General features: G+C 39.0%; 1 protein-coding gene across 2 annotated transcripts; it reads left to right on the plus strand.

Moving 5' to 3' along the window:
* Nucleotides 1-1,366: 1,366 nt before the first annotated feature.
* Nucleotides 1,367-20,671, plus strand: LOC118222785 (protein Wnt-10a-like). 2 transcript variants are annotated; one of them, XM_035408628.1, is made up of 5 exons: nucleotides 1,367-1,479; nucleotides 1,698-1,818; nucleotides 2,830-3,092; nucleotides 7,261-7,634; nucleotides 17,979-20,671. In XM_035408628.1, exons 2-5 carry the CDS (start codon nucleotides 1,757-1,759, stop codon nucleotides 18,558-18,560), a joined length of 1,281 nt encoding a protein of 426 aa, XP_035264519.1. In that variant the 5' UTR covers nucleotides 1,367-1,479; nucleotides 1,698-1,756; the 3' UTR covers nucleotides 18,561-20,671. The 2 variants fall into 2 exon arrangements, with proteins under 2 accessions (XP_035264519.1, XP_035264518.1); XM_035408627.1 differs by having other exon boundaries at nucleotides 1,367-1,818.
* The last annotated feature ends 1,940 nt before the right edge of the window (nucleotides 20,672-22,611 follow it).

Here is a 22,611-nt window from a genome sequence, read left to right on the forward strand (position 1 = left end):
CAGCAATGGGCACTGGTGTAAAATATGATTGGCCATTCAAAACTGGGAGGAAGGCCATTTAAAAAAGTGATTCAAACTTTCAAACTCTCACTCTCTCTTCTTCAAGTAGGCCTCTCAATCTGATGTCCACAGAAAATGAGCACCTAAACAAAGATCATTTTTAGGAGAATGTTCATTTTCTCTAAAGGATTTTTCTTGTGAGACCTATTATTTCTTTTTCCATTTTCAAAATTGTCTTTTTTAGTAGTTTATTGAACTTTATAATGAAGGATGACAAAAAAGCTCAGACTACCTGTGAGACTCAGATTGAACACCCCAGGCATCTGGATTTACAACATTATTTAGGAATTGACTAATTTGATTCAGCTCAACAGATTTTTTTACGTCATTGACACATACACATAGCAAATCACTCTCCATTGTTTACTGAAGTAGACATTATGGAGTTGCACATTACAAACATAGTAACGTGCTACTCTGCTGCATATGTGGTCATACCACAGAACTGGAGTGCTGCAAGACTTGTTGTCTGTGGTCCATCATACCAAGCTATTAATTTGTTTGAGTGATGAAATTAGCCTTAAGTATCTTAGTTCTTTTCAGATGTTTGGTAATTACACATTTGTACATTTAATGTTCCAGACATGGAGGGCGTTTAAACAAGACCCAAATGGTCCGGAGGCGTACGCTCTTACACCACTCAGACGTGACGAGGCAAAGCCGTTGTGGTGAAGCACATCTCAGCGGTTTTAACTTCTGCACAAATCGCATTAACACATTGCAAAAAGCAAATGTACGATTAATCCATTGATAAGTGAATTCACTCTTTGTGTATTAGTAATAATTACCATTCTTACAGCAGTTGACTGACAGATGCAGTTGGAAAATTCCTTGCCTTTCCCAATGTAGTGTATATAATGTTTATTTGTACATATATAATATTTTCCATATTATGATTAATCAACAGATTACAGATTATATATTGGGAATGCATGTATGACAAGACTTCTATGTCACACTAGCATCCTTAAAACCTTAACATGGTAAAATAAAACTTTTATTTCACAAAAGTCATTTCTTAAACAACAGATGATGCAAAAAAAAACAACACAAAGTGATTCATCAAAGAAGAGGAAGAAATAAAAATATCAGATATCACAAATTGTGTGTGTCCCCAAATTAAGCAAACACACTATGTTACTGAGTTTCACTCATCTGGAAATTACCACGCGCTGCTTTTTGGTATTCGGCAGAAATTATTTTACTGTCACGTGACGTAAAAAGTGGGCTGGGACAGGGCTAAGCGGTGGAGTTTAGAACGCTTTCAGGATAAGTAAAACATCACAAGCCAGTGAGAGTGGAGATACTGTAGGGTGTTGCTGTACTATACGGTCTGCTGCTTTCGGATCAACTCCAAACCAAATATCGCTTTATAGCCGTAGAGTAAAGAAGTGAGTTTTCATTCATTCCGTCTTCAAAGTAATTATACTTCTGAAGTATAATTCTGAAGCATTATGCTTTACGCCACCAATGTTAGATGCTAAGTTGGTTTATGTTATTCCAGGTATAAATGCATAATCAAGTTGACTGAATAACACATGTCCTCTAACACATGTTGCCTGGAATTTATAATTACAAGGGGAACGTTTTCTTCAATAAAGTTAAAGGACATTTACGGAGAGATTCCATTCCTTCAGCTCTTCAAAGGCATCGAAAGTGCGGTGAAAACAAAACAAGACGAAACAAACTAAAAACGATGGGATTCTTATTAGAAATGTTTTACCGATTCTTGATGGTTGTGACCCTGCTCGTACAACGGTAAGTGTAAGATCAATACCATTCATACAAACAGCAAGAATTGTTTTAAGTGTCCGCATGATATCTGAGCTGGGTATTCTTTCCTTCAAGAGTTTTAATGTTTAACTAATTGATATGTGCTGGCAGTGTGTGCCTCCAATATAAATACAGTACATGCAGTAATTTCTATTGGCATATTTACATGGCCATTCCTGAATTCCGGTTTGTGTGCAATTAAAAGTAATATTGGTGAAAGCAGCATAACGTGCTAATTTATGTTATGCTGGGCTTGCCAGGGTATTGTCATAAAACTTGTATCCATTCAACCTCGGGAAAACTTATGACTAGTTTGTGTATCCAGTTGCTCCTCTGTTTTTATCGAACAGAAATGTTGCACACAGACTTACTTATTTACCTGAAACTTTTTTTTCCTTCTGATTCGTATATTTTCACTTGGAAGTTGATAAGTACCTGTCGTTTGTATTGAGTAATTCGTGAGAGTGTGCGTTTTCCTGATTATCCTATAAAAGTATATGGCATATGTTTACATTTGAATTTGTTAAAAATGGGTAATTTTATTTGGCTAATATCCCGCTGTAATCCAAATGCATTTAGTTTAGTACAGTAGCACCACTTGATCTTGGGTTTGTGTTACTACTTTATTTACTTACTTACTTAATTACTTTCCAAAATTTTAACATGTAAAAATATCATTCAGTGCACTCTGAAACATAATTTTATCCTGAGAAAAACATATTAATTTGACTTATAACGCTGCATGGTCCAAACTTCTAAACTCATAGAATTAATAGAATTTAATACTGAAAGGAGTACGCAGGCCTACTTAAAAGAAATCAGAATTAATATTTAACAACAATTACAAAATAGCCAATGCAACATTGCAAATATGTACATCCCATATAACCCTGCTTCCTCCATGTCTGAGGTTTGTTTCTTTCTTTTTGTTCCATACAGGTGGGTTTAGAATGAGCAGAGCCAGTGCAACTGAAAATCAGCCCTTGTGTGTTTCAGGGTAGACTCCAATGAGATCTTAGGACTGAAGATCCCCTTTGATCCCATTCTCAATGCCAACACCGTGTGCTTGACCCTGCCTGGCCTAACCCGCCGACAGCTGGAGGTGTGCATGCGGAACCCAGATGTCACCGCATCCGCCATCCAAGGCATCCAGATCGCCATTTACGAATGTCAGCACCAGTTCCGAGGACACCGATGGAACTGTTCCAGCCTGGAGACCAGGAACAAGATCCCGTATGAAAGTGCGGTCTTCAGCCGAGGTCAGTCTCTAAAGCAGTCCTCATACCACAACAGAACTGAACTGGAAGAACACCAGATGGCCCTTCTTTTTGACTAAATTACCTAGCGGTCTTATGTTTCACATAGCATATCAGTTTAGCAGTAAATTATGGATGTTTTGTATTTATGTGTTATTGCTGCAGTTTTTCTTTGCAGACGTTTGTGTGAGGCTACTAACAGAGTCTGAAAATTAAACATTTCCCTATTATTAATTTACAACAACAACAATAATAATAATAATAATAATAATAATAATATTGAAGGCATTGCGCATTCTTTCATCACTATAAAGGAACAGGAATTTACTGTCAAGCCATGAAAAAGGCAGTGTGAAAAAGTGAGTTTACTGCTATCCACCTGCATATCAATATTAGTGTTCATTAACTCTCAAAAAACTACAGTGCAAGTAAGACATGGATGCAGGTGGCACATATAGAGGGTTATGAAAATTCAATAGGTAACCTCAGAGTTACACCCTTCACAGGTAGTTTTGAAGACCTCACTTAGTGTGCAAACAATCTGGGAGCTTGGTACCCATGCACATTTTTGGTTCAGATCCGGTGATTGAGAAGGTCATGACATAGATAATACAACCACTTAGATGACTATTTGTGATCTGAGGAGGGGGAATTGTAATTTTCAAAGACACCTCTCTCTACAGGAAAGAAATGCTTCCTTATTTTGGAAAATGATCAATCTGTACCATTAAGTAATCATTGTCATTGACTTGGTCATCTAATGATGAAAAGCCTACCCAAATTATTCCTGGAAAATGCAACTCAAGTCATTATGGAACCACCAGAATCACTTCCCACCAGAATGCACATATCAAAGTATTCTACATTATTTGTTTTGAACATTATTTTACAGTCTGCATACTCTTTAGGAGTATTGATTGACACTTTGTAGACAGGCGTCTGTGTTCATCTGCCTGGAACTTACTGATACAACTTGTTGCCCTCCATTGAATCTTAATGTAAGTCAAACAAATTTGTATTTTTCACTTTAAGATATTGCCCAATAAAGCAAAACAATTAAAAAATAAATAAATATACCACCTGCACCTTTTTCATTCAAATTGCAGAAGATAAGTAGGTGTAGGTTTCATTAGTAGTATTTGAATGGGAGACCTCCTGAGAAAACTACTGTTGCTGCTGATAGGTCTTGCTCAGCCAGTAGGGGGCACTCTTCCCTCTAGACCAAATAAAAGACCCAGCACAGTGATGGGAGCACTGTGCTTTTAAGTGCTGTGGTCATTAAAGATCCCACGGCACTTTTCAAAAAAGTAGGGGTATTACATTTGGTGTTCTGGCCAAATTATTCCCACAACATTGGCTGTCTACATCTGGCCACCTAATCACCCCCAATATTTATGATTGGCTCTACAATCCCTTGCATATCTACCCAATTAGATTCACCCGGTTGTCCTTGCAAAAGGGAAGTTTTCTCAGCTGAAATACCCCAAATAAATAGAAAGATGAATAGGGTTGAATTTGAATTCACAGTATGAATGCCTGAGTCCAGGTCTGTGCCTGAACACTTTATAGTGGTCTAATAGTTCACTGGGTTTTAAACAATGGTATCAGATACAAGCAGACAGATGATATTATGCAAAGTAAAAACTGCTGCAACAGGTAATTAGGTGCACGTACGTAATAAGTGCATAAACAGCATGAAATAGTATACCTTTACAGTTCCGTCTATTTTAATGTTTTGCATACATCAAAACAAAAGCAAAATAAAGGCCCCATTGTTTGACATTTGGCATATCTCCCTGCTTGCACCAAACTATCAGTAGTAGCACTTATTCACAGTATGTGCAAAGCAGATACGCTACTGCCTTGTACTTTTTCTGGCATTGTGTTTCCCAGGTAGGCTAAGAAGAATCAACCCTGTGGAGCAGGCCTTCTCTAAGCTGACTGATGCTTTTGCTTTTTGCCAGTGTGAGGGCTGTGAATTTGCTCTCAGCACTTTCCCAACTCTCAGTGGCAAAACGCATAAACCTGTTCAGTTGGTTTCTGTAACTCAAAGTGACAGTTTCCTTCAATCTTTAATTCATTTTCCCACTTCCTCAGCCATCAGCTCAGTGGGCCGTGCCCCTCACTTTAAATTATTTGTTGGATAGTCTCTGGCCTGTTGGGGAGTATATCTAAAACAGCATTTCCATGTCAGTGTGTCTGGGCTGCTTTTAAGTGCCATCCACCCCCCCATGGAATCACAGAAGTATGGAGAAAACAAGGAGTACTCTCCAGATGTGTGTGTTTCTGTGTGTGTGTGTGTGTGTGTGTACATATGAGTGTGTATATATACATATGTATGCGTGTATGAGTCTTTATCTATTTCTGAACCAATTTCCTAATCCTGAAGTCTTTTTGCTCTCAGGGCACATTATGAGAGTTTTCTTTTAAAAATAACTCAAATTCCAGGCATAAGTTATTTCACACATGATTTAACTGTTTAAGGATCATAATTCCGTTTTCTCTGAGGTGGACAGAACAGGATAATAAGGTCAGGTAAGGCTGTCAAGCCGAGGTCTCTACATTACCCATATAAAGACTTGATTGTCTCCTGATTTTATCTTTTCTCCCAATTTGGAGTGGTCAGTTGTATTCATAAGCCCACAAAAGTATAGTCTCTGCTTTCAACAAATCAAGACTGCAGGTGCCCATTTGGCCAGAGGAGGTCCACGATGAGACAAGGACAATCATATTAACAATCCTCTCTGCCTGGGCTGCACTCCCCAAAAGACAGATCTTTCCTCTCATTTGAATAGTATACTATCTTGAGAATTGCAAGACCTTGCATAAAACTATCACCATTAAGCCTAAACTTGGATTTTTTCATGTTTTAATGGCATGGCCCTGTTCTCTGTTCCACGATGTCCTCGAAAGTGACCTTTTTTATGACAACATTATGGGTTAAGCTCGCTCACTATTTTACCCAGGAAATGGGTGAAGCAGCATTTTGGATGGTCTCTGTGAAAAAAAAAAAAAAACTGAGGGAAGGGAAATTAGCTCACCCACTGTAATATGTTTACTATGATATTTACTATGATGTAGACCATAATAAAGCAAGATTGGAATCTGCATTTGCGCCAGAATGCACAGCTACAAGGCCGCAACACGCATGGCTTGCCCTGCATCATCATGGGCCCAGATGAGATCAGCAGATAGGATTATACCTTCAGTAGTCAGAGTAGCTGTAAACACACTGGGTGTGAACAATGCACCCCTTGGGTGGAGAATAGACAACTCAAAAGGCCACAATTCCTTCGTTTTTTGTAGGAGCTAGAGCCAATCTGATGCTCACCGACAGATCATTGGGTTTAGGGGGCATTAGAGGTGAGTGTGAAGTAGCCTGTTGAGTAGCATGTACTCAGTTCACTCATTCCTCTCCCCTGATTTCTATCATCCCAGATGCACCAAAAAGCCTTATAGTGGTACTTTTCTGTATTGTGGCAGCACATGTTCATAGTTGGTTTATCTTTATCTGAAAGATACTTATCGGTTTTGCACACACAATACACAGTACTATGAGAATCCTTGCCTTGAAGAAGAAGATAAAGAGGACAAAAGACAATTGGTTGTATTTTGAAGAAAATATATTGTGTGTGCCAAATAAATTTTATAAAAAAAAGAACATGCATTGGGGATTGCTGGGTGGTTCGACTGTTAAGGCCCTGCTTCAGTGAGTCCCACAGTCTTGTATTGAATCCTGACCTGACCAATTGTGGCCAGCAGCCCAGCAGAGTGATGTACGATTTTCCATAGCATTGCTAAGGAAGGGATGCATTTGTTCTGTCCTCATCGTCACCGTTGGTTGATCAGGAGTACACAGTCTCCTTGCTTAAGCTGCCCATGAATGTGTATTCCTCCAACTTGTATTTGTGCAAGCTCAGCTGTGGAAAAAAGCAACAACTGACATCACATATTTTGGAGGAGAGCGTACACTTGGCTGCACTCTCCCAAATTGATAGCAGAGATTGCAGCCATGAGCATGGCAGGTGAATGTGATTGCACATTCCAATTTTTTTTTTAAAGATGCGCAAAAAGTTTTGCATTAGATGTCAATTAGATATGTGTGTCATGTCACGTTTCCAAATTGTCTGGCAGTGGAAATGTTGAATTTTTCATCCTCTTCCCGTTCAAGGCTTCAGAGAGAGCGCGTTCGCATACGCCATTGCGGCGGCGGGCGTGGTCCACGCCGTCTCTAACGCCTGCGCCATGGGGAAGCTGAAGGCCTGTGGCTGTGACGAGAAGAGGCGCGGGGACGAGGAGGCCTTCAGGATCAAGCTGAACCGCCTGCAGCTCGAGGCTTTCCATCGGGGGAAAGGCATGGTGCACGGCGTGATGGACCACTTCCCGGCTGATGCCCTTGGACCCCAGGACTCCTGGGAGTGGGGAGGCTGCAGCCCTGATGTGGATTTTGGGGAGAAGTTCTCACGGGACTTCCTCGACTCCCGCGAGACATACAAGGATATTCACTCCAGGATGAGGCTCCATAACAACAGAGTTGGCAGGCAGGTGAGACGTTTGAATTTATGCCACTAGCATGCGGCTCAGTGTGTATCATTGATTGTCTTTAATTATGTGAGAAGACAGGAGATATTTATTGCCACTCTTCCCTGTAACATAATGTTGGACAGGTTACTTTGGTGATATTTGAACAGAACCGGGACACTCTGAATCACACAGCATGGCTGATAGCTCATTGATGACGCAACCTACTCTAGATCGAGGTGCCTGGATTGTATTTCCTCAGCTGTAAATGGATCTCTGAATTTATACTGTGCATTTTTCATCAGTTTTGATACCACAGCATTATGAATCGTCATTGTGTAACCACATATCTTGGTTATTAATGATAATTTAAGATTACTCAATAAAAATTAAAATATTTTAGGATATCCTTTAGACCTTCCTCTCTGTTGTCCATGTGATGCTGTTCTCTCTGATCTTCTGGCAATTTTTAGAGTCAGCTACGACCTCAAATGTTTGTGAAAGTTATAGCCATTTGCAGCTGCTGGGCACTCACACTTTAAGCATGCTCAATTTAATGTACTTATGAGCTCTGAGCTGCTTCTCCCTGCTCTTAATCCACTTGTACACATGGCACATCGCAGTGCAATTCTTATGTAGGGAACCTGTTTTGAAACTGAAGTAAACGTCCATGGTTTCTTTGTGATATTCCACCTCTCTTTGATTGTGGTGTTTCTAGAATAGTGTCCTTCCGTGAAGAGTACCATGCCAATGTATTACTTGCGATGCACAATCTCAAGCTATGTATTTCTCATGTATGTGATTAATGGAAGTTCTGTTGTTCTCTAAGGAGCTGAGGGGCTCTGTATTTCTGTAAGGAACTGAGATAAGCTGTACAGCAGTTCTGTAGTTCTGTGAGGAAATTAAATGAGCAGTAGTTTGGTAGTTCTCTAAGGAGCTGAGAGGATCTATAGTTTTGTACTTGTGTTAACAATGTACCTACTGGAATGTAATTGCAATTCATAAAAAAAGTGCCTCAAGCCAAATTTGTACCTGTAAAGAAATTTGTAACCCACTGGACCTCATCGTCATGCACCTCATCATCTTTGAATAAGCAATACACATTTTCTTTCCTCGGGCCATATTATCAGTTTGGTGGCAGCAGAAGTAAAGAATAACAAAAGTATAACAAAAAACATGAAGGAAAATATGCAGTGCAGGTAGTCTATTATCCAGGCTTCTTCGATTAATCAGTAGCAATCTCTTGTATGATGATCCAGGAACACACTTTGATCTGAGATTAGTTCAGAGTTTTGCTCTTGAGTCCTCATCACCGTTTTTCTTGTTCTGTGGAGCCTATTATATCATCAATCCTTAACATAGTGGCAACTGATATGATAAGATCAGCAGTACTTGCTCTCTGGCAAAAGAAGAGGTGAAGCGCACACTGGTAATTTGGTCTTAATGTCTTTCGGTCAGGTTTTTTCCTTGAGGTTTTTTTGATTATTGAGACAAATGCAGTAATGTGGAAGTACTCAACCAGGACAACAATGTGTTCCAGGAACAGCGCTGCATTAAATGTAATAGAATACATGTGATATGAACCGTCCAGGTCAAAGCAACATGCTTGCATTTATCTGCAGAAGTGTAGTAGAATCAGAACAATCAAAGCAGAGCTGGCCCAGCCTACATGTGATGTAAGCAGAAGATTAGGGCCCTGTGTGTGTGTGTGTGTGTGTGTGTGTGTATGTGTACACAGATAGGTGACAAATTAAAGGAAAAACCTGAATAAATGAGTGGAGAAACATAACAAATGCAGATGCTTCCATACAGGTGTACTGCATGATACAATTAAGTAATTAACATCCCATCATGCTCTGTGGCATGTATAAAAATGACACAAGACTAAAACCATCATTGGCCAATTCCTTCAGAAAACAAATTATATGTAATATGATTGCTTCCATAGAAAGACCAGGCAGATCTGGGATAACATTCACTCTTCTTTATTGAGCAATAGAGCAAGTCATCAGACCAGAACAAGCTGCCAAGCAGTAGAGATTGCCCAAAGGTTATTCTCTGGGCTGAACATACAGCCCGCAGTTTCTCCCCACACAAACACACACATACAGACGTGTGGGTGATATTGCTGTGACATCACTATAGTAGTCAAACAACAATGGCACAGAACACACTTAGCCGTTCAATGGCTAGCTACCTAACTTGTTTAGCTAGCCACAGCTACAGTATTTCATAACCAAAATCATTGGATTATTCTATTGTACCTAATGTGTTACCTTACATATAGTTGGATGTACGTGTCATTTTTAAACTAAAAGTGATCCAAGTAAAGGTACTATTGCTGCTTACAGGTCCATCTTTAAATGCATATTTGCACATTATTTGCACACTATTTATGGAATGCTAAATGCAACATTACATTTTATGAACAAAGTCCATTTTGTATCACATTTCATGGCAAGAAATGTATTTTGTCATAGTAAGCAAGCATTTTGCGGCACAAAATGTATTTCGAAATGTATAACTCAAAGGTGTATGTTTGTGACACTGGGCGAGTATTTTGTGGTATGAAATGTAGCTTGTGCCATGAAATGCACTTTTGTGACACTTGGTGAGTATTCCATGCACAAAATGGACTTTCATTACATTACATTACATTACATTACAGGTATTTAGCAGACGCTCTTATCCAGAGCGACGTACAACAAGTGCATTAGTTCAAGGTGCAGAGGTGCAAAAGAAACACACTAGAGTTAAGTAAAGATCGTGTGTGTGTGTGTGTGTGTGGTAAAGAAAAAAATGCTTTGTATTTTGATTAGCTTGTGTAGTCATGATAAGGTTCATTTTCCAGTTGTTGAGCTGCCATTACTGATCTCAATTCATAAATTTCTCTCATCTTTATGTTTTGGGAACTACTGGTGCATGGAATGTTGGCATTTCACAGCAGGTTCTATGACAAAAAAATATGAATGACATACAATTGTTTGTTTTCTGGTCATCTGATATGATAAGTGCACCTACGGTAGCTTGAGCTAACACGGAGGCTACCCTACCTAGCTAGCAGCCTATTTCCCTCTAACAGAAGTCAGGCAAAGTGATTCAGTTAACATTTGCTGGCTAATATTTGGGGGTGAGAACATTAATAAGTAACAAAAGAATGGCATAATTCAAATGAAAATGCAAAAGCTCGCTTTGTGTTTTCATTTTCAAGTTAATGTACACACTTTACCTGACAATTTTAATTTTTCTCACTATCTACGACACAACCTTGTCATAATTTATATGAGAGTGAAAAAGCACATTTGACGTAGTAGTTTCTTATCGTAACCACATTATCCATGACAAAAATGAAATGATAATGTATTTGGCTATTTATCATTTCACTTTCATGTTTTTGTGGCAAGGGTGACATAAATCCAAAATGAAATTGTGGCATTGCTTCCATTTGCATTATCATTTTCATGTAGTCTTGCAGAAACCCTCCCAGAATTCAAACTGAAAATGCAGTCCATTGATTGCACTTTCATTCAAGTCAAAAGACTTGTCAATCAAACTGTGTAGGCGGGGCATCAAGGAAAGGGGCGTTACAGTCCATTTCAGTGTAATGGCTGCCACTGTAAATACCGGCTAGCAACAAATACTAAATGACGTTAAATTAGCTTTAACTTTGTTTGTTAGCTAACATTAGCAGCCAGAGTTACCAAAAAGCCTGTTGACAACCTTATAGTGTTTGCTCTATATACATTTAAAAGAAAGAAGCCAGGCAATAATACGTTAGAAAATAATATTTGACTAACACATCCAGTTTAAACATCCATCCATCCATGCATTTTCTATACCCGCTTATCCTGAGCAGGGTCGCGGGGGGTGCTGGAACCTATCCCAGCATGCATTGGGCAAAAAACAGGAAATAAAACCATGTAATTTACATTTATGTTAAAGTTCCTACTCATTAACTGTATGCCAGTTTTATTAGCAATGTTGAGTGGCATCTTTGTTGGGAGGCAATATCTATAATCCACTTATTTCATTATTTCACTCACATTTTATTTGACTTTGTAAAATCTGATGGAAACACTATGATTCAAAAAAGATTGTGTTTGTTGCTGTAAAAGTGAGGTCCTTCCAGTTTGTTCTGCTTATCTTCCTTTTGAGTTTAAATCCCATTGAATGTTGCCAGGGACGATCTCGGATTTCAGTCTTCGGATGACAAAATAAAGCTTTTTAGAAGAAATCTTGCCTGGTCAGGAGTTTACAGAGGGTTAGCAAAAAAAATATTTCAGCCCTTTCTATCTACAGGATAATGAGTGCTGACAATCAGCCTGACTGCATTTGGGCTTAAAATAGGGGGCATTATCGCAAAGTGTGAACCAAACTTAAGACTGAGGCTGGGGAAAAGAATTAACTTCAGCATTCATGGGATCCAGCATATTCTTTTTATTTTTTTTATAAGGCCATTGTTTTTGTGTGACTTCAAACTAGTATAAATATATCAAAAACCATAGAGACTTCATCTTGTATGCTGACTAGCTGCAGATAATATAGATTAGCAGAAAGCTGCTTGCAACTAGAAAACAAATTCAGATGAATTCCGACTAAATATACAGTGTATTTATAGCCATCGTGCTCTCAGAGTTGTATTGAACTGTTCATAACATTCTTTTCAAGTATTGTGTACTATACTGTTTATCCATTTTTCTATACAGAAAAAATAAAATAAATATAGAAAACAGTAGGGATGGATGCAATGAACATAGTGAAATCTCCCTTCTTGTTTGGGTATCAGCCTGGACCAGACTCAGAAGGACATCGGTTACTGTTTTGAGTAGGTCATTACTTTCCAGATTTTTCTAAAAGAGAGTGGTTGGTAATTTGGTCCTGCCTCCACTGGAGTGTTCACTCGCAGCGAACAGAATGTCAGGTCACATACTTATATGAGACAGAATCACTGCCAAAATTCAGTCAAAAGTCAAAAGCTCACAAAAGGGGCACCATCCCAAATGACTGCTCTGGCCCAGCTTTAAGACAGTGAAGAAGAAGAAGATGCATTGTGCTGGCTGATTGCTCCTCAGTAATTTATTATGAAAAAGCTGCAGGCTACACAGTAATCATGGGCTGCCGTTGGCTCTTCCTGCTATAACTTGGTTGGTGTCAAGCAATGTGAGGTAGTGCAGCAGAATGGTGAAGAAACTGGGCTTGAAACTCGAATGTTATAGATTGGATTTCCAGGTGAATCACTGCTATTGTAGCCTACCATTGAGGTGCTTAACCTGAACTGCCTCAGTTAATATCCAGCTGTATAAATGGATTGCATGTAAAAACAAATAAGCTATGCAAGCTTATCTGGATAAGTACATCTGTTTAATCCCTAAAATGTAAGAATAGGTGCCCTGCGGACTGGTAGCAAATACTGCCTGCACATGAAGTATACTCCTCTGGTGCAATAACTGCTGAGCTCACCCAGTGGATTGTCCAGTCAAAGAACTGGCAGCTGACTGCATGTGTTCTTGGGGAGAGAGTGTGGTTGCCTGAGGTCTCCTTAACTGACAAAGAATGTTACAGGAATAAGACAAGCGTATGAACATAGCTGGTCATTACAAACTGGGGATACAAATCTAAATAAACTAAATTAAGCACGTATTTGATATGGAGCCAAAGTTACATATTCTGCATCAAAGCAGATGTGCTTTAAAGGCACTAAAAGGTTGGTGTGAAGTATTTAACCCTCAGGGTAAATGTTCACATTTGCAGTAAATATTCACAACAATGTATACTGTAATTATGTCAAAACAGATCTTTGTTAAAGCTTTTATGACATACTCAGCAGTTACACATGTATGCGTTTTTTATTAGTTGAAGTGATTTGACGGTGTGTGCTGGAAGGAGTGTTCAACAGCAGAAATATTTCCAACTGGAAATGCAATGTAGCAGACTGTAAAAACTGCAGATTTCAAAATCTCACTTAACATGGGGAGGAAGCACCTTGGTGACTTCAAACGCTGTAGAGGGCCCCCACCCCAAGCAACCCTCACAGGTCTGAAATAATACATCATACCTACCCCCTTACTGCCAGCCAGCCCCCAGAAGGGTCTTTTTTGTGAAGGAATGTGGGGCATACATGTTGTTTCATGCCCGCCCTCTGGTTCTCACGACACTCGGTCTTGTTAAAAGCTCTAATTAGTGGCTGCTGGCTGTTTGGAAACAGATGTTTAAACCCAGCAAAAGATTTGAGACATCAAACACGGCGGAAAGTAGAAAGAGATTTGCCCTTCCTTCCCCAAACACAGAACAGAACTTTACGACAAGTTTATCGAGGGGAAAAAACATGCAGAAAATAGGGGAAAGCAGAAGAATTTCACTGAACTGACTGTCAAATAAGATGTGGTACTCTAAAAGGAAAATTTATATTGCAGTGCAAGATTACACCAGTGTTTGCAAGAAAAGTGAGTTCAAATGTAAAAAGTGTGACTGTAAATTGAAGTGTAAACTAAGCTTTTGACAACATGTATTATCATGCATTAACTTGCAGTGATATATTTAAGCAAGGGGCACCTTTATTTATTTATTTTTTTCCTGTCTTTCTAAGCTAATGCAGAATTCCCACTTAATGCAGTTTTCCTGACCACCTGAATTAGTTGGATGTTAAAATACTGATGCTGGAGGTATGGTTTCTTTTCTCTTGCTTACAGGGTGGTTGGGATGCAAACAGACCACCCCAGCTCAGTTGGGTCAAGACAGCTTGGATTGCTATGATAAAGACTTATGTGGAGGGCCACATGGGACACATTCAGTGCTGACCAAATAAAGCCCTGAGCATTTATAATAGAGCAGACTGCATGCACTCCATAAATCAAGGGCGTATTCTGGAACAAACAATCATTTGGACTGAATCCCCTGCATAATTACTCATCTGTTTAAAACATCAGAGTTTTAACACGTTGATGCGTGATGTCTTGTCCCTGCCCACAGTACTCTGGCATTGCTGATCCCTTTTTATGATTCTCCTGGGGAATTATTTATCAATGCACAGAGTTGTGTGTAAACTGCCTACTCTCAATATCATGCTAGCTTCATGATTTATCAAAATTTAACATTCACTTTCAGTTTGGAAATGTATAAATTAATTTCTGATTAGTACATGTTGATGAGAGTGAATTTATATAAAACTTGATTTAATACATGAATAAGTAATAAATGCATTAACACTGATTTGCATACTGATTTTTATGACGCAAATGTTAAGTGCCTGTAGCTGTCAGTCCGCCGGAGAGGTGGATTGGTCTCGGCTGCGCCGGCTGGTGGAGAAGGCACACACACCTGGGCTGCATTAGCTAATCAGCCCAGGTGCTTAAAGATGCGCTGCTCCCCACAGTTCGGGGCCGAGGCTGGGAGCTAACACCGAGAGCGCAGCTTTGAGTTTCGTTCATCTTATTTTAAGCACTGAAAAGAAAGCAATCCTCAGCTGGGAAGCTGGAAGGGGCTGGACGTGGCCGGGTAGGCAGGTCAGCTACAGAGCAGACGAAGTGAAAAGTTGCTGCTCTGTTTTACTTTCTTTTGTCTGTTATTTTATGTTGTTGTTTTAGTTTATTGTTTTTTCCCAGAACCCGTGAGGGAGAAGGGTGAAGTGGTTTATTTTATTTAATGTTTGTGGGTGTGCGCTCACACTCTCCATGTGACAGAAACGGTGTTCCCCGCTACTGCCGCATCTCTCCTCCCAGGGCTATCACGCTTGGCGTGTGACAGTGCCCTAATGGGTGAATATTTGGTCCTACCCTTGCATTAAAATATGAGAACAACAGGAAGTATGCTTTGGATTGTAAAACGGAACTATTTTAGAACAGCAGCATGTATTTAAGTGCCTACACTCTGAATGTGCCACCAGCATGTTGTGTTTGATCTCAGCCTGGTGCCACTTTATTGTGGACTTTGGTCCTCCAATTAAAACCAGCCAGATGTGTGTTTTAACCCACTCCTCCAACAATCAATTTTGTGTAATTGCTTCAAAACATCTTCCCCCATGTAGAGAAAACAATTTGCTTATATTAATCACCGTGATGATCTGCAATAACATCTTGTTAATAACATCTGCATAAATCTTCTGCACATTATTTATTTGTTAAATGTATTGTTCCTGTGCATTGCACAAATATGCACAGAAGGCAGCTCATAAATCCTAAATTTAGAAAATTAACCCCCCCCCCCCCCACACATATACTGACAGAGCGATGCTTACATAGTGTTTGTCATAGTGTTTATCGTTCAATGACTTAAGCAGTTTAGTGACTAATGAACTGTGTTCATTAGAGGTGTAAAAGTGGATGATGAATTAATGGGATAAAAGGAATGTGTATGTGCGAAGTTGGAGCTCTTAAATAGGGTCTAACATTCACATGCAATAGTGACTGTTTCATAGACCCATAGGCATTAAAATATGCCAAACTTATGAAAATGTATAAAATACTTATGGATTGCTGGGTGACTCATCCTCTAAAGGCACTGTTCTAGTGCACGGCTGAGCTGCACAGTGGTTTAAATTCACTAGCATCACTCATTGAAGTGGGTGATTTCAGTTGGCCGGGAAGACAGCGTCTCATTGTGCACTAGTGAGCATCGCTGTTTAGTCAGGCCTGTGCTCTGCCTTTTAAGCTGCACTTGAATCGTCTTCCCCTGACTTGACTGTGTGCCTCTGTCTCGTAGACTGTGGTGTGATAAGAAATGGTGGCTGATGTCATGCTTTGGAGGAGAGAAAATGCTTGTCTGGGAAACATATTGGGAATTATCTCATTATAAATTTGTTTAATGATATAAATTTTTTATGTCATTTGGGAACATGTCTATTTAACACAGATTTCTGTAATATCTTTATCATGCTTTATAGACATGAGTCTGGGACCTGTCAGCTTAATAACTGAAATGAGCATTGCATTGTCAATTCTTTGTCGTTATTCTGTACAAAATTAGTTTAGCACCCAAATCATAATATTCGTTTTGACTGTTTCCTGATGGTACCACAGAGAGGAACCACAGAATTATTTATTAATTACAGTTTCTTAATTGTTCACAATACCATAGGAGGTGTTATGAGAGACTTTGGGCCATGCATACTAGATGAGTTTCAGTCTCACCAGAATCAATTTCCCCGCATGCAATGAAGAAAAAAACTGTGCCTTTTAAGCTCTGCTACATGTGAAAAGTGTAATTAGTAGGCAGTCCCATTCGCTGTTTGCATAATTAGCTATAGCCGTAGTAAATAAGATGATAACTTCACGTTGGCTGCACCAGCATATCCCCGTCAGGCCGCTATTTGCGCTTTACATACAGTACATCTGACCCTACATGTTCTGTAAAGGCCATGTGTGACTAAACTGAAACATGAGACAGATAGGATGTGGGAGTATCTGACCACATCACAGATCACAGATTAACAGACTCTATAACCACTTTTTGGGGAAAAAAAGTCTTCCTCTCCACAGTACAATAAAAGACCTTCCTTAAGCCTAACACGGTAAACAATTTGTCTACCCATTATTGAACACATCCAAAACTTAAAGAATGTATATCTATATCAGAGTCCTACATAGATGGTTAAATGTTTTGTTCTGATGATCTGCAGTTAGCTTTGGCTAAAGTGAGATTAAACATAAGCGTTTTCCCACCCATCGTTTTTGAACAATTTAATTTCTTTTCCTCCCCAGTCCATTCATTCAAAGTGGTATGTCTACCCCACACACGTCTCACAGAAATACCCACACACGTCTCACAGAAGTACCCACACATCTCACATAAATACCCACACACGTCTCGCAGAAATACCCACACACGTCTCACAGAAGTACCCACACATCTCACATAAATACCCACACACGTATCACAGAAATACCAACACACGTCTCACAGAAGTACCCACACGTCTCACATAAATACCCACACACGTATCACAGAAATACCCACACACATCTAACAAAAATACCCACACACATCTAACAGAAGTACCCACACACGTCTCACAGAAGTACCCACACACATCTCACAGAAGTACCCACACACGCCTCACAGAAGTACCCATACACGTCTCAGAAACAAAAACCGAATTTTGCACATGCAAAACAAAAACAACTGAGAAACTGAGTGTACACTGAAACCACCTGAGGATATTATGGTTAAATACCTCTTGCATTTTGAATTGCTTATTTATTGTCAGGATTACTTTAAATACAGTCCTGTACAATTTGAATATCTACATTATTGGGGTACTGTAGTTGGTTATTATTTTAAGTAGTATTTCAGAACGGTCGCATTGGTCAGCAGTACTACAGTATGTGAGTGCAGAAAGTTGACTGTGATGTTTCCTGTTGCGACTCTGGGCAGGTGGTGGTGGAGCACATGAAGCGCAAGTGTAAATGCCACGGCGCATCGGGTAGCTGCCAGCTGAAGACCTGCTGGCAGGTGACGCCGGAGTTCCGGGCCGTGGGTTCCCTGCTGAAGGAGCGCTTCCACATCGCCACCCTCATCAAGGCTCACAACAGGAACACAGGCCAGGTGGAACACGCCAACAGTCACAGCAACAGTCACTCCAACAGTCACTCCAACAGTCACAGCAACAGCCACTCCAACAGTCACAGCAACAGTCACTCCAACAGTCACAGCAACAGCCACAGCCAGAGCCACGCACCACACCGGCGCAGGCCCAACCTCAACGAGCTGGTCTACTTTGAGAAGTCGCCCGACTTCTGCGAGAGGGAGCTGGGCTCGGATTCGGCGGGGACGCAGGGGCGGATCTGTAACAAGACCAGCCCCGGGATGGACAACTGCGAAAGCCTCTGCTGCGGCCGGGGCCACAACATCCTGCAGCAGACCCGCAGTGAACGATGCAACTGCAAGTTTCACTGGTGCTGCTACGTCGTATGCGAGGAGTGCAGGATAACCGAGTGGGTCAGCGTTTGCAAATGACACAAACAAACGTATGAATAAGAAACCAAGTACTTGACTGACTTTGAGCAGGGGAAGACTGCAAGATTCCGATCCGCAATGGACTGTTTGAGCTCTGTTAGATAAATGGGAGCATGGAAATGGAAGATTGGAACTGTGTGGTGCCATAGGAGCAAAATATGACAAAAGCCTGTCGCCATAGTTTGGTGTTGTGTATTTTTGCGTCTGCACCACATTTTATTGAGAAAGTATTTTTGAGTGAAATAATTTAATAGCAGGCTTTAATTTAGCAAGAACTGAGCACTTGCTAGTATTTAAATAGGTTATATTAATGATGCAATGATTATATTGATTATATTGTTCTAAACATGAGCATTGTTATGAAAGAACTGCATGGGATTCTGATATTTTTGAAAGAAATTAAACTGGACTACTATATGGTCTGGTATCTAGAACATGCCAGTGCCAGATAGCAAACGTTCAGGCCACAATGTAATTAACCACAGTGCTGCTGAGGGAAGAGAGGGATTGTCCATGTCTCATCACTCACCAGTGGCCCGTTCTGGTCAATTGGGTGCCTACAGTCTGCACAAGCTGTTCATTATGTGTCCTCCTCTGACTCATTGTTAAATGAGTTTGACTGATTAACTGAGACTGTTGTGAAACGAAGAAGCAGTTTATCTTATGGTTTGGAGGAGAATGTTTGCTTGTCGATTGTCTTACAGTTGGTACAGAGATGGTTTCAGTGATGAGCATGAAAACATAAATAAAACTGAGCTTTCCAAACTGGGCAAAACAGTATTAATATATATATATATATTTTAAACTGAATAACTAGCAGGTGAGAAAAAACAATGGTACTTCATCTTACCCTCCTTGTTTTGACACTGTTGCTACAGTAGACTGTCAGTGTAAAACACTAGTTATTCTGTAGATAATGGATGTTTAAAAATGCACTGCCATTGTTCACATATGCTTGGATTCCATTAAATCACATTGCAGGTTGTGAATAATACCTTAATTTTTATTTTTTATATTTTTTACAATCCAGAAGTCACTAATACAAGTATAGCTGCAGTTTATGGGAAACGTAATGCTTTCCAAAATAAATTAGCAACAAATGACAGTGTAGTAGTACTGGGTTGGTTTCTAGAACATGTGGGTTTTACATTCAAGTTTTCAATGTTCTTGTACTCCATAAGAAATTTGTATTGACCTGTATGGAAATGAAAAACATGGAAGGTCTGAGCTCAAATGTGTTGTCAGGCGGTTTGATAGTTAGAACACTAGTGCAGTTTATTATTAATGTATACATCTATTTAAGGTTTGATGAATTATGTGTTATTTTATTTTTGTAAATAACTTAATATGTGTATACATAAGAAAAATAAATAAATAAATAAGAAAGAATGACAGGGGTTGAGGGTGAAAAATAAAATGGCAAAATATTTATTTTATGTGAAAAATAAAAGGTGGGGAGAATTGTTTTCAGACAAATTAGTCTGTTATGTTGTGATAACTCAAAATATACTTGTAGTAACTGAGTCTTCATTTCATTGTTTATATGGTTTCTTAAAATCATCCCATGATCTATTCTCAACTTCTCAGACTCAGTTTCCCATTAAGGCAATAACTGTGTTTCTAATGGAGGGTTCCATTTTAGTCTCATTTCCATTTAAACTCAATTCCATTTAAACGGAGAGTTGAATTTCCAATTACAGCGAGGGATGCATTTTTTCCATTTAAAGCAAATGCTTTTAAATTGCTTGCTTTTAAATTCAGTTCCATACAAAGCAAAGAATTTCAGAGCAGCTCCACTTAAAACAAGAATAACAATTAATCTCAGTTTCATTTCGTGCAAGGACACATTTAAAGTCAGAGGTTTGAAAGGAATTCAAGTGAGGATGGTTACATTTTATTATAATTACATTAAATTATTTGATTTGCAAAAACTGATTAGAATAATAATGTTCAAATCTCAGTTACTGAAGATATATTTTTAAGAAATAGTATAATTGGTAATGACTCAACCACTTACACATTTCCTGCATGTCATCCTTGTGATTGTTGTTATTTTTGTTGAGTATCCAAAAGAAAATATTGATGTCATGAATGTCAGCTCTGTGCAAGCTAGCTGTTCCCAGGGGTCATATAAAAAACCCCAAAGTCCTCAATAAATTGTTATTGTGCGTTGTTTTCAAACATAAATAAATCTACCATATTTTGTGAAAATGTTATTTAAAACAGTTTTTCTACATTCAAAAACTGAAGGTTTCTTTTTTTCCCTGTGCTATGATAGTTGAACTTATACAGAATGTCTACATTTTTAGCTGTTTTGTGTGAAGACTACTTGAACTGTGAGAACTTGTTCTTGCTTTAAAACTTCACATTTGACAAATGCGTTTTGCAGTCGGCGGAGATATCCCTCAGGCATCTGCCAGTTAACAATGAGCTTCACTGCCAGCCAAATTACAGTGAGGTGATCATTTAACCTTTATATAAACAGTCAGTATCATAAATTAACTAAAAGCACTTATGTAAGATTATTTTAACCTTGCTTTTGGTCATTTTTGCCTTTCATCCATCTGAAAGTGTTCCTTTCATCCTGTGTCATGACCATATGAATTATGAACATACATACAAATTTGATGAATCCTTTGTGCCTAAGTTCCCTTGCGTGCAAGCACAGCACACTAAAAGAAATGACCAGTAATCAATCATCTATTTAAACACAGACACTGACACCAACGCAGATCCCCTCTGTGAGTCATGACTTGTGGAGTTTATTTAAAAGATTTCATGGGAATACCCATAGTAAAAAAAAAAAATCTGAATATGATCCTTTAATAAAGGAATTCAGCATTTGCCCTTAACTTTGCCTCACAAATAAATGAAACAGACTGATGAAAAGCTAATTTGGTCAATTATTGAATTCATTAAACTTTGCTGATGGAAATAATTTTATGTTCAAATATTGAATGCATCCAGTCCAAAGACTCCCAGTACATACATGTCCTCCATGATAGTCAGTGAAAACTGGACATACAATAATTGGTTTCATTAGTTGCACAGTACATTCATCTTTCAATGTCAAAAACTAGCTATGATTGAAGAAATGGTAAAAAAAAAAATTAAATTAAAATTACTAAATAAAATTTAGTAATTTTAAAACACTGACTTACAACACCTCAAGAAAATATATACAGATAGTGACTCAAAGTACATACAAAGTAGTGTAACACCAGCTGCAAAACAAGAAGTAAATCAGTAAAACAGTGTTGACCTTAAGTTCATTGTCTGCTTCAATGTTGCCTGAGAGTAGAGTGCATACATTTGTCGTTCCCCTCATGCTCTCTCACCGATCTGTCTTCACTGGATCAGTTCTGACAAAGTGTCTTGCCTACAGCATAATTGCATCTCATAGGATTTGATCCTGCAAATGCTCAGATCCTGAAATTCTTCATAATAACCCCAGCATGCATTCAGGGTATGTGCTGCTCACTCTGTGCTCACTTACTCTGAAACATATATGAACACATAGTCTTGAAGGTCGTGGTAGGCATCAACAAAATATACTTCCTAGGAACATAAAAACTATGATCTATGAGTATGACCCTTTGTAACCTGATATGTTTTAAATGGTCAGCAAAAATGTATTGTGCCCCTCACTTGACCTTGTGTGATATACACTGCATCTTTCTACGGAGCACAAAATTAGCTCACTAAATTACTAAATTGTTCTGTGTCACTTGTGATATATTTTAAGTGCCAGGAAAGTTTTTGAAGAGGCACTGGAGAGGAGAGTGAAAATGCTGATATGAACAAGCAACAATTTTTAGGTGAACGCAAGGAAGGAGAAAAGGCCAGGCAACCTGTTGGAGAGCAGGTAACTTGCTGCCATAGCGTTGCAAAATAATTGCTCCCAAAATGTGAAAAGCTCTGTTAGAACAAAAAAAATGAGGGCTCAAGAATGTTAAACAAGTGTTTTTAGGACGTGAGATGAGCCATCTCAAAATTGAAAAATGTGAAACAAGAGATTCCAGGATTGAAAATGTTCTCTCAGAACATGAAA

The sequence above is a fragment of the Anguilla anguilla genome, chromosome 3 (assembly GCF_013347855.1).
Source record: "Anguilla anguilla isolate fAngAng1 chromosome 3, fAngAng1.pri, whole genome shotgun sequence".
Classification (NCBI taxonomy): Eukaryota; Metazoa; Chordata; class Actinopteri; order Anguilliformes; family Anguillidae; genus Anguilla; species Anguilla anguilla.

Bases quoted from the DNA above. Each gene is read 5' to 3' on its own strand.
- LOC118222785 (XM_035408627.1), top strand. From the start codon at position 1,613: ATGTTGCCTGGAATTTATAATTACAAGGGGAACGTTTTCTTCAATAAA. The intron at 1,819-2,829 runs GTAAGTGTAAGA...TGTGTGTTTCAG, and splicing joins GTGACCCTGCTCGTACAACG to GGTAGACTCCAATGAGATCT. The intron at 7,635-17,978 runs GTGAGACGTTTG...GACTCTGGGCAG, and splicing joins ACAACAGAGTTGGCAGGCAG to GTGGTGGTGGAGCACATGAA.